General features: G+C 34.5%; 1 protein-coding gene across 1 annotated transcript; it reads right to left on the bottom strand.

The window, feature by feature from the left end:
* Nucleotides 1-3,581: 3,581 nt before the first annotated feature.
* Nucleotides 3,582-11,133, bottom strand: LOC139881786 (oxysterol-binding protein-related protein 2A-like). The gene is given in 12 exon segments (XM_071866195.1): nucleotides 3,582-3,637; nucleotides 5,425-5,593; nucleotides 5,817-5,930; nucleotides 6,029-6,259; nucleotides 6,361-6,501; nucleotides 6,580-6,747; nucleotides 6,877-7,032; nucleotides 7,712-8,148; nucleotides 8,579-8,672; nucleotides 8,830-8,975; nucleotides 8,978-9,188; nucleotides 10,705-11,133. Coding segments are annotated over 12 exon segments (2,352 nt in total).
* Nucleotides 11,134-12,785: the final 1,652 nt, after the last annotated feature.

Here is a 12,785-nt window from a genome sequence, read left to right as displayed (position 1 = left end):
TTCAGTTTAAAAGAATATTAAAATATTGTGTCAACTGCGACATGGTAATATTATCAGACTCCTTCCATCTAGCAATATATATTTTTTTAGATTTTTTTTAGTTTGTCTCAAAATAGATGACTTTCATATTTTTATTTTATGTTAACGATTTTCATATTTAATTTAAATCAAAATATGTTAAATTTTTTCTTTAACTTTATTTCATTATATTAATAGCTTAAAAACCATATATTGACGGATAGAGAGAATACTATATAGGCTCTTAACTCTAGAAAAAAAAAAGTTTTTCCATAAATCTATATACATTTTGGATTGCTAACATAAATCTTTGAACAGTAGAAAATAGCTAATACCGGAGAAATAAACAATGTGTTGGTTTTGCTTGTTTCACCAAACCTAACATGTTAAAGATGATTGGAAGTATGATTTGTTTACGAGTGAAGTCAGCTAGAAAAGTAAAGTTTGAGAAAGAACAAAGCAAGCTTTCAAAGTCTACATTGGTCAATTTTGGTGTAAAAATTGGTGTTAAAGCATTTCTAAAGTGTGTGGATGTTGGTGAATTGAAGGAATTGAACACATAATGGATTAAATGAGTTACAATGAACTCTGTAGAAAAACTAGTCTGTTTTATTAGTTTGGATGAGACTGCAGTCAAAAACTGAGGGATCTTGCTGCAACTGGTTGAAACTATGGGGATTCAATCAGAATTGAACAAAACAAGCTTGTCTACAGTCATTGGCATAACTCAGGCCATAGCGGGAAATGATCGTGATGATGTCGCATATCCATCTATGGTGTTCAATTAACCTACATTTCGTTAGAATAAAAAGGCCCAATTCAGTTTTACAACTATTCATTTTCTGCGAATTTAGGTATTTTCTATCTTTCGCTATACTTGATGAAATTAATTAATTGCAGAGTTCATTTAGCTTTGAAATGGTACTCTAAGTTGGTTAGTCAAGTCAATTTTAGCTGATAACTACTAAAGAATAAAGTGAGTGCTCGATCTGTTCAAAGCTGAAAAATGGTAGCTGTGAATTGAGGGAAAATTATGCAGCCTACTTTTGTTGGATTTTTCATTTCAGTAAAGTCACATTGTGCTTTTGTAAGTTGAAGAGAGGGTGTATGATCGATTGCAGCAGAAGAGAATACATTTTGCTATTGAATTGGCATGTTAGTTTATTTTCTATCAAAAACCAGTTATGAAATTTATTTTTCAATTGAAGTTAAGAAGAAATAGAATAGCAAATAAGTTTATTTTCAAGTTTAGAAGCTGTCTGCAAGATGCATTGAATTCATTTTCATGGCTAAATCGAAAGTCAACTCCTCAGTCAACTGCCAAGAGATCATTCTCTGATTTGTTGAAGATTGAAGGTAAAAACTCAAATTGCTGCATTTGTTTTACCAAATTACAGTTATCTCTTTTACTAGAAGTTTAAAATGCAAATGAAGATTGTGGAGCAAGAAAAACCAGCCATCTACAGCCGTCCAATTCTAGACAATTTTGCCTTTTTTGATTTTGAGAAATAAACAACTTCTGGTTTAAAGATTGTAAAGCCTTACATAACTGTTATTTTCAATTCTGTGACAGTTCTAGAGTTTTATGGAGTAGTATATAAACACTCTTGTACTCAGAAAACAATTTGAGCTAGAGAGCCGCAATGTTATGAAATCAAAGCTCCATTTTATTTTTCTCCAATTTTATTAAATGAAGAGAATATTTACATTTTGCCTTAGTTTCTAGTTTTAAATAAAAAAAAAACCATTTTCATAATTTTTATTAGATAAGCGATGATGTTCTCTCCTTTATTTCCTTTTCCGAACAATTGGATTGTTGCTTCACCTGCATTGGGAGCTCCGGTCCGTCCAACACAATGAAGATTGATAGTCATGTAAAACATATATAAGAGCTAGGAATACCAATAAATCATTTTTTCTTAAATATAAATAAAAGTATAAATATAGATACTTTTTGTTGGATTAGATTGTCTCGGAGAACTTGAAGTCATTGAAGGAATGATGGCTGTAACAAAGAAGGAGAAGAAGAAAGCAAGAAACAATTGTGGCTTAGGGAAGAAGCAATCTGACTTGAAGAAGAAGAAAGTTGTAAAGAAGAAGACAGTCTCGACCAATCTAATCGAGAAGATGATCTTGAAGGTGTTAATGAAGATTCAGAAGAAAGAAAAAGCAAAACAATGCATTAAAAGGTCAAGCAGTGAAGAAGAATATGAATCTGCAGAAAGGATGATGGCGCACATCGTCAGAACCTCGAGGACCTTGGTGCATAATTTTCAAACGTCAAGTCAGTCTGAAGAAAATAAAGACAGCTTCCCACCGGTCGGAGCACGATTTGGCGGAGGTCATGCGACCATGGAACGGACTCAGGGTAAGGTCAGGATCAACAACATACCTTTGGATTGACGTACAATTCTCTCTATCAAAAGTTCCTAATTTCTAGGGTTCATCTTTACTGTTCATGCTTTACATTTTCAATTCGGTAATCTGAATAAGATTAGATTAAATTAGCAATGTGGTAGCTTCACTTGACCATTATGAAGTAGTTTTGTAAGCTTTAATTAGTCTGACATGGCCAGGAATTCACAATGTGTGCTCGAGTTGGAAATTATGAACTCGAATTGAGGCTTTACATTAGAAGTTGTTGCAGTTGGAATTGTTGATTTAGAATCGATATAGAAGTGTCATTAAAGGTTTCTGAATGCTAAACTTGGAATTCTAAAGCTTGTTTGAAAAATATTGTATTGGTGGGTTTGCTCTGTTTTTTAGTTTCAGTCATGTTCGAAGCAAAATCGAGTTAGAAATTTGTTTCTAGTCAAGTTAAATTTTGTTCAAGTTCGTAGAAGTATTTAGAAGATGTTCAAATGTTGTTGTGTGATTGATCAAGCTCAGAATAAACGTCAAGCTTAAAGTCAACCAAAAATGGCTACTTTGTCGATTTGGAGAAGACGATGTCAAACTGTAATTTCTGTCTCAATAATAGCTTTACCAACAAGTAAACGTGTTGATAATTACATGGAGTGAAAAGCAAGCTGAGATCATAGAAGATTCGAAAAGAAGAGATAGTGTAAAAAGAAAACCATTTCTAGTTTTGCTTTTTTGATTTTCTATATTTTCTGTTTTTTGAAATTCCAGCTTGTAATTTTTTTTTTTAATTTCATGTCAGCTAGGTTAAAACTTTTAGACGCCTATATAAACATTTGTAATTTTCTCTTTCAAATTTAGAATGGAAAAATTCAATTTCAGTATCCATTACTCATCTTTTTATCGGTTTAAAAGCTCGGTTGTATTGGCATGAGTGAAATCCCATAATCTATCACCCAAATTAGTTTGTTTAGGTCTCAAAAAATTTAGATACCAACATTAAGCCATTAGGAATCGAAAACCAAATCAAAACAATGATGGATTTGATCATCTTTTCTGTTTTAGTGTGTTTTAGCTTCTAGTCTTTATTTTCCTGCAATTTTGAGCATTGTGTGTTATTGTGCTTGTGTTGTTTAGCTTGGATCTTGTATCTTCCGTCTTGAGGATACAGGGTTCTTCTAACACTTTTCAACCTTTTGCACTCAGGTGTATTTTGCAGTAACATCAAAGGACTCGGATATCTCAGAATCTATAGTACCTGCAATGGATTTTGGAGAAATATTAGGAACTTAAGTAAACTTTTCAAAACTTTAGTGGCTCAAGTCAAGTATATATTTCAAATATTTAATGACTTGAGTGGATGTATAAAACCTTTTGTGGTAATCTCATGTTCCCTTCATCATTCCGATTTTCGGTTTTGTTTTCACTTATTATTGATTTTGTGATAATTGTTTAAGTGAAAGTTTTGTTGTCCTAGATCTGTCGTAAACGTATGTGGTAGTGAAAATAATTAATTATTGTCATCATTTTTATGTTAATGGTGAACTAGTTGATATGGTTTTTATTGTTGTCGAGCAGAGGCTCAATTGTGTCAAAGCAGTGACAACGAGTAGCGATAATTATTTTCCATGTATGATGTTGGTATTCCTAATTAACTTTTCGAGCCAAATCGAGAGAACACTCGAGTCTCGATGTTCTCCAAGTTCAATGTTTAGTTTCCACTTTTCGTAATTAGAATCGTGTGGTTTCAATGATGTATTTTTTTTTATATTTACTGATGTATGTATCCACAGCTAATAACTTTCGATTGGCTGAGGTTCCGTAAAATCCTATGCTAGTTTTTTTTTTTTTTATTGTATATGCTAGTTGAATTGTGTATGTTGTAAATCTAAAAAATCTATAGAATGTCGTGGTACTATATCTTTTGTTTACTAAATTGGTAGTCCTCCTTTGTTGTACCTTTTTTTTTTTCTTTTTTTTTTGGATTAACGAAAAAGGCTTTTACAGTATGGCCCAAACAATTGTAATAGTTTGTGGTCCATGAATGATGAGTACAGCAAGACCATCAAGTACTTATTGTTAAGGCTGAGTTTGCTTAAGAAAAAGCTGATATATGCCTTTTTGTAATGTCAGCTGATCAGTTTCCTACAACCAAAACCCTAAAACGATCATACAATTCTAGCAAAAAGTAAAACTTTGAAAAGAAACTATGAAAAAAAATAATCTATATTTCCAACAGATTATAATTGGATGTACAAGGGTTCCAACTGCTCTATATATATATATATATATATATATATAATTGAGACAAAAATTCTCTTGTCCTGTCATGTTCGGTAGTCATCGACAAACACGACATAATTCGGTTGACTTGAAAGAAAAACAATGCAAGGATGAGGGCAGGAAAATTTTTCTTCTTTTATTCATTCATATATAGCAAATAAAGTACAATGAATCAGCAAAACTAAATTGTCAGCCAATGGCGAGTACATTGATTCGACACTAAGCTATATTGCAAGGAAATGAGAGAGAGAGAATTACACAAGACCTCAACATTAGGAGATGCATAATGCCGCAAGAAAATTTGTTGCAATCTTATAATCTGTTGACCATTGGCGACCTTGGGCTATGATCTCGGCAAATAGCCAACCGTGAACAGTAACAATCTGGTATATCTATGTGCATGACTTTTTCCTCTATAAGATATCTCATCTCTTGCTCAGTCTGTATCACAAAGTTTGTAAAAAGACTCAATTTCATCGATATATATATACAAAAAAAGGAGAGGCGAAAAACACCGGTATGATTCCCCAAATACTGATCTATGAAGTCGTCCTGCTGATTAAACTTCTTTTCTATGTTTTTGTTAGTGAATGTAACTCATTAAGGACTTTCTCCTAACAATTCATGTTTCTAAAGCAATGTCTTGCACGAGTATGGATGGAAAAAAGAAAATATGGATGTTTCCACTATAACATTTACCACGCTAACGCATGAGAAAACTATATATTGTAGAAATAAACTAGCACATCAGGGAGTACACACCTGAACAATTGACAAGGTCTTCTTTGAATTCACCGAATATTTCTGGGCAACCATCCCACTTTCCTTGCTCTCGTGCTTCCCAATACCCCCCAGTGTAGTGGAAAGGTCCGTCCTCACCTTTTCTCTGGAACCAAAGTGGTTGCCATCCATTTTCTTGTAATTTCCTAGACTATATAACATAACAGGATGAAAAAAATGGTCCTTAAATAAAAATCCAATTTTTCTATGTATGTTTCAGGAAGATATTATAACTTGATTAAAGTCTCAGTTAATTTAGATGTTGGTTGGAGTTTCAATACTAGTCTGAGAACTGTCTGAAACAAATATGGAATGATGGGGACAAAGAAGTACAACTAAGGAATATCCAATTCGAAATGAGACACCAATCATACCATTCTTTGTCGTCTCTCCAATCTCTGTTTCTCCACATTTGCCTTCTCATATTCCCCATTTTCTAGATGTCGCTGGTCTGGTCTTAGTCTACAATCGGTGGGTGGGAGCTTCTCCTTAATCCATGACAAAATACCAGTGTCAGAGTGGTTAAACATGAAGAAAAGGAAATTGACAATGAATAAGAGAGTTAAATTTTATGCATTGTTTCTACCTTCAATCCTGGAGTTAGCTCATTCAGAGTGATTGCAAATGCTGATAAGTTGTACCGAGTGAGATTTGGAGGTGGTTTGTTACTTTTCCATAGCAGGGAGGGATTAGATGAGAGATTAGAATCTTTCTGCTTTGTAGTTCCGTCACCATAAGTGAAATACATGCTATCATCCCATTTCCCAAATAACGTGGCAACCTTTTTCCCCGATGCATCTTCAACAAAACCGTTAACCTAATTCCATGCATGGGGAACTGTTAAAAACTAAATATTGAATCGGTTGGTGATCAAAATCCACGAAAAGTGAAAGTTTATAACATTGAATCGTTACTCACTTGATGAGGATTCCGGTCGAGAATAGACTGCTCTTTGAACTTGAGTTTGCATGAGTATTCACGATTACCACGTATGTCCATTGTTCCATGATGATCGCAATACACTTTACCCAGGATGAGATTATAAATACTTGTTGTAACCTGTGTCCAGCACAATTTCACAGTTAGAACTAATTAAGCAAATGCTTGAAATGCTCTCTCTCAAAAACAGTTGCCTACCTTGCTCCACTGAAATATTTCACCATCGTCAAACTCTACGGTTAATACTCCAATAGGGTCAAGCTGAATTGACCGGCCCCAAAACTTTGATCGGAGGTTACTATCAGCCCAGAATTTCCATCCTCGGCCCTCACAGTGACAAGCTAGGATGGTGGGGTGGTGACTGACCTGTTTCAATTGAGAAGATAATTAATGAAATTGTTAGATGTATGTGTTAGACTCTAATTACTTATTCTTCTTTCACCAATTAGAAGTACAACAATACATATCTAATGTAAAGGGTTACATCTTAACAACCTTTTCAGAGAAGAAGCGCACTCCTTTCTCGGGATAGTCGGCTTCATAAGTTTCTCCAAGTAATGGATTGAATGGCTTACAGTGCCGACCTTCAGAGGAAGCATATCCAGAAACCGCAAAAGCTGCAACATTTAATATTCTTTGAAGACTGTTACCCTGATAGCGTAATACAAAGAGAAGGAGAATGTCAATCCCAACAGTTGTTTGGATAACAATCTTTCATGCACATGATCTTTCTTGTCATAATACTCCTAGAATACAGAAGTGCATGTAATACAGATAATAAAATCAGCACATGGAGTTGAATTTTCTTTGAACTTGATGGATAATAAGGGGAAATCTGGAATAATTCCTTTTCATTTCTTAAATTAGAAGTGCCTTGACTAGTACACAATTTTTCACTATTGTTATCCTCATTTATACATGAAAACCCTACCACTGAGTTCCATGTGAAGTACAATCCAACACAATGATAGGAAATCATACACATGGACAACTTGGCACAAGCAGATGAACATAGCACTAAAGATGCAAATTATACTTGCGTTCTACACTTATCAAAAGTCTGAACGTTTCACTTTAAGCCAAAATAGTCAAATATCCAAAAGACAATATTCATTGTTAGTGTTTGGTTCCCAAAATTTGTTTCTATCACATGTTTCTCATATACCTAAACGTAACAGCAAAACATAACTAGAATGTATGTTAAAACAAAGTGTCAAGGTGATCATAAAGTTCATAGATTTCAGAATGTACTGACCATTTATTTTGAGAAAATAAGCATATCAACAAAGAAGCATTGTCAGAGTCAAAAAGTATTGTATTCCAATCTTACAGATTTTCCATACTCGTATGCTTGATCCAGCAGGTGAGAGTACTCCAAGTCCTCGAAGCACTTCTGAAGGGATGACGTAGGTTCATTGAAGTAAACTGGAAGACAGACTCGTGATAGATCCTTCCCCACATTATCTTTTATCATAGACCAAAGGCTGACCCCTTTTTCTTTCTCGACAGGATCAGGAAGCTTTGTTCGCCGTTGAATATGTGGAAGTGTAGATTCAGAAGAGTCCTTCTGAGTATGCATCTTCCCCACATCATCAATCTGATTTTGAGATTCTTTAAGCGATACTGACTGATCAGTAACTCCACTTATACTAACAGAAGGTTCGGTAAAATATTCTTTTGTATCATAAAAGGATGTTTCTTCTTCATCGGACACATCCTCAAGCTCTTGTTTCTCAATATCGTCGGATGATGCAGTTGTGCTGCATTCTACGTATGGAGGACAATTAGAAACTATAATGACCATGCAAGATTTCTCAGATGACAGAATGATGCAAAATATTATCCATTCCACAATAAAGATAAAAACAGAAACCAAAAAAGTTCACCACTTTCACAAGCAAGCCATTATTAGATTCTTTACCAGATCAATGGTACTTAAATTACATGGATAGAAATAAAGAAAACAAATGTAAGTTGGAATACTTCAGAAATTTTATAAAATCATCAATATGGAACCTCAGGTTGACAAAGTTATCATAATCTAGTCCAAAGAGTCCTTGTAATATTTTTCAGTCAGATAGAAATTAATTCACAGAATTCACAATCAAGAATGCCATTTTCCAAGAAGCTAATATCTTAATAAAATATAACTTTTTCCCCTTCAAAGAGTAGTACAACTAATGAAAATCAGCAATACCACTATATTTTCCTCGGCCTAGACGGGATAATTCATTCTTTGTCAATACAAATTCCCCATCATTTCCAGAGGCTTCAGCTTCAATATTAGCTGCCTGCAAACAACGAAAGCTCTTACGGTGCAATAGAAAAGTGAACTCAACACAGAAACATATTTGATATGCATGCCTACTTGCAGCAATGTAGTATGCATTGTCATACAAGGAAAGAATGAACTAATAAAATAAAAGATAATAGGAAGCCCACAATTACCTCCAACTGCCTCAAAGTATCAAACAAATTAGATCTTTCTTTGCAAAGAACTTGAAGCTTTCCTTGTATATCAGAGAATTCAGAAAGCACAATGTGTTCACATTCCTTGACAAGATTTTCATCAACTCCCTCATCCAACAAGCGTTTTTGAGCTTCTCAGTGGACACAGATAAATCATTTGCAGCAATGCAGATGTTTTCATTCAGTGGTTTCAGGGGAAACAAGCTCCTAGTCGAGACCAATGCTTGTATCCAAGCCACACGATCTTTCTTTAAGTCAGTTCTTAGATGAAGAGTCTTTGTCGCCGTAAAAATGTAAAACCGCCTGTCATCGGATCTGCTCTCCCGAAATGAAGAGATCTGCAGCAATATTTCAAAATTCAATCTCTCTAACATAAAACATTCTAGAAATGGGGAAAACAAAATCATAGTCTCTTTGAAATAAACATAATTCAGAGAATGCACGCAAGAGCGGAGATTATAAACTAAGACTGAAATTACAAATGCAGATGACATATGAAGGTTATAACCTCGTGAAGACTTTCTATTCAAAAGATTCAGTAGAACAACAAATGATAGACATGCCCCCCAGAAGATTAGCAAGTAACTTGAAATCAAGCCGTCCACTATCAGCTCAACAACCAATAACTCACTTTACAGCAAGAACCCAATTCACCAAAATGCCAAATTCCCAGACCTTCTCTGCTCCTACTGACACAAGTGCAATATTTGCAACATTCAAGCAATAAGAACCCAGAATGTAAAGAAAAAACAAAACACCAAATAAAATTCTTAAGACTACCACCGTAGAGAGAGAGAGAGAGTGCTCAAAATGAACTGTTATAATGACAAAGATTATGATCAAAATGACACCTTTTGCTTAGTTGTTACCGAAATAGTTGTCGAACCGCTAAATCTTCAAATAGGTTTGAATTTCCCAGCCTACAGGTCACTCATGGCCCCAGTCCCAGTCCCCACCATTTTTTAGCTTAAAATCAAATCTAAGCCTTCAAAAACCCCAAAAGCTTTTACAATTAACAGCTTAGTGCTTACTATGCAAATCCAATCCCATCCACAAAAACCCAAAACAAAGAGACCGAATTCACTGTTCAGTGTTCACTCAACGAAAATAAAAATCAAAACTTTAGACTTCCAGCAAGAAACCGACAGCACCCATCCTATCTGGTTCACCGTTAAACTGTTCACACTTTAGTATTTTTTATGATAATCACATTTTTCGAATTTACTTGCACAAAAACAAAAACAAAAACAGTATAGGAGAAGGTTAAAAAACAAAAGATATCAAACGTAACCAATGAGATAGATATCTTGACCGATCAGAAAAAAAAAGATGACGCGACTATACCTATATATACGCCTATAAATACAGGCTACTATGAGAAACCACCTGTTGATGTGACCCACTCGACATTAACAACCAGTTAAAATCTTAAAACTGAAAGATTAAAAACAAACAAAATTGAGTTAAAAAAGTGAAATTTCATAGATCCTACAGTCAATTACAACATACAATCCTTTGGTTATTATCTGTTAATTTACTCAGATACCAAAGCAAATAGTATATGGTGTTGGCACAATGCGAGGTTTGATTTTTTAAATCATTATTCCATCGACTCATTAATGTATTCGGGCAACAAAAATATAAAACCGCAATTGGTTTGGCGAAATTTTATTCAGTAAGATTATGGAATAATGAGTTCTTCATCATTGCTGGAAAATCAACGGGAAGCAGTTATCGAAGAAGAGGAAGGATGGTAATTGTGTAAATAAACAGATGTTAGAAAGTCGACGTCGTTGTCGCCTAATTATATAATCCAATGTACTAGTATTAGTAATTTAAAAATGTAAAGTTTACCTTTAACTTAACGATCCCAACGGCTGTTGGTTTCCCGTTATTTCGTCTGTAACCGCCATTGTTTCCGTTTTCGATCCGATTGGCCGACATTTCTCCGATCAACCTCACATCGTTGTTCAAAAGCAAGCTAAGATTCTCCGGCCGCCGTATCTTCGAGTAAGATAGCACGCCATTCTTAAGCGTGAACCATCGAGATCTCCACCCCTTGCTGTAATTCGTCCACTTCTGGAGCACTCCAGCGACGGCGACAGCTCCTTCCAACGCCGTGATTCCGTCAGATCCACAGAACGTCGACGTGGATGTCGCCGGCATGCTCCTAGCTCTTGTCAGAGGTAATTCCTCCGGCGACTCGTTTCCACCGCCGTTTCCAATACTGCTCGGCGATTCCAATGAAATACAACACAATGGATGCAATTCCTTAACTCTCATTTTCTTTTTTTCAAAATCAAACAAAACTCAAATGAGAATTATTAATTTTTTATGATTATTCAACAAATTTAATTAATGCATTTGTTAGTAATGAGCATTTTAGCATCAATGAGGAAGAAACCTGAGCTCTGAAAAACTGAGAGAGAGAGATTTCTAAAAGAAGAAGAAACAACTTCAAATCGTGGCAAAGTATAAAATAAAATAATGAATATTAGTAGTAGTAATTAAATACTATTTTCGTCCCAAAATATATTCAAATTTTTTTAATATAAATTATATGTAAAAATATAGTAATTTTACGACAAACAGTAAGTACAGTAAAATAGTAGTAGTACAATTTTTCATTTATCACAAATTTTCTCATAATTCAAAATGTCATTGCTTGCTTGGCATAAAGTTGTAAAATGGGTCGACTGCTTTAGATCAAACTAGATCGATAATTTAGTTTGGTTAGTCCTTTTTAAAATAGAAATTGTTTCTTGGAATCATTTGACTGGCTAACGTAGCCTGATCAGTTTCTCATCGGTTAGTCGTATGGATGCTTGGTGGAGAAGGAAGTCCAGTGAAACTTGGTTGGCTCGTCTCGAACCGCCTTACACAGGATAAAAAACATATTATGATTAGGAATATCTGGGACAACTAGTTTATATTGGGCACAACCCAAAGTCTATACAAACACCTCTCATGGCACTTTCCTAATCTCTAAGTTCTCATAACTCACACACAAAAGTTCTATTCGCTTCTCGACAAAGAGTACATGGGATTTTCTCTGATGACGCGCCATTGATCGCCTATCTCAAGGCTAATCTTACATATCAGTCTTAGATCGTAGATGTTCAAATTTGTCATCGCATCTCTCTCCGTTCTGAATGCTGAAAAGGGTCGATTGAACTTGTGTGCTCTTCTCACGTACTCGTTTCATGGACGAAAGATGTTTGATTAAAGTCCTGCAATATTTTTTGTGAATTTTTTAAGTCATATAATAGGTGTGCTTCGATAAAATAGTACTCTAGGACTAAATGGATAAACAAAAATAACAGTAAGGACTAAATAGTCAAAATTAAACATTAAAAGCCAGCGAAACAAAGTACTTAAATGTAATTAGGGACCAAATAAATAGGTAATTTTGTGAAAGGACACTCGAGCGAATGAATGAGCACGCTTCGTGTTGTCCTTTTGTTGATGCTAAAAGCAAGGCGTAAAGTAAAGACGTTACTTACGTCTAAATTTTGTTGACATCAAGACGGAATTTAGTTTATTACTATTACTACTATACCAAGTACTAGTAGAACAACTCCGTCACAACTTGAAATCATGAACATTCTTCTTGTCATGACGTCATTTAGCTCACATATCTAAGCAAATTAACTTCAAAAAAATAAAAAATCAATATATAAGTACTTACTCTGTTTCTTCCAACATATTTCGAGGATCGATCAAGAAGACCATCATGCAAATGACGCATGATGAATGACTCATTCATTTATAAATTCATTGAATTTATAAATTTTACGCAATAAATTTATTGAATTTGTGAGAAATTGAGTTTGTTTATCATTATTACAATCAATAGTTCTATTGGTGATTTTTTGGAGTGGGAGATCATAATTTAGGTGAACAATAATCTTAATTTATAAAATGGATAAATATTT

Source organism: Rutidosis leptorrhynchoides, unplaced genomic scaffold (assembly GCF_046630445.1).
Source record: "Rutidosis leptorrhynchoides isolate AG116_Rl617_1_P2 unplaced genomic scaffold, CSIRO_AGI_Rlap_v1 contig195, whole genome shotgun sequence".
Taxonomy (NCBI): domain Eukaryota; kingdom Viridiplantae; phylum Streptophyta; class Magnoliopsida; order Asterales; family Asteraceae; genus Rutidosis; species Rutidosis leptorrhynchoides.
The sequence above is the reverse complement of the archived record's forward strand: the minus strand, read 5'-3'. Positions and strand labels throughout refer to the sequence as shown.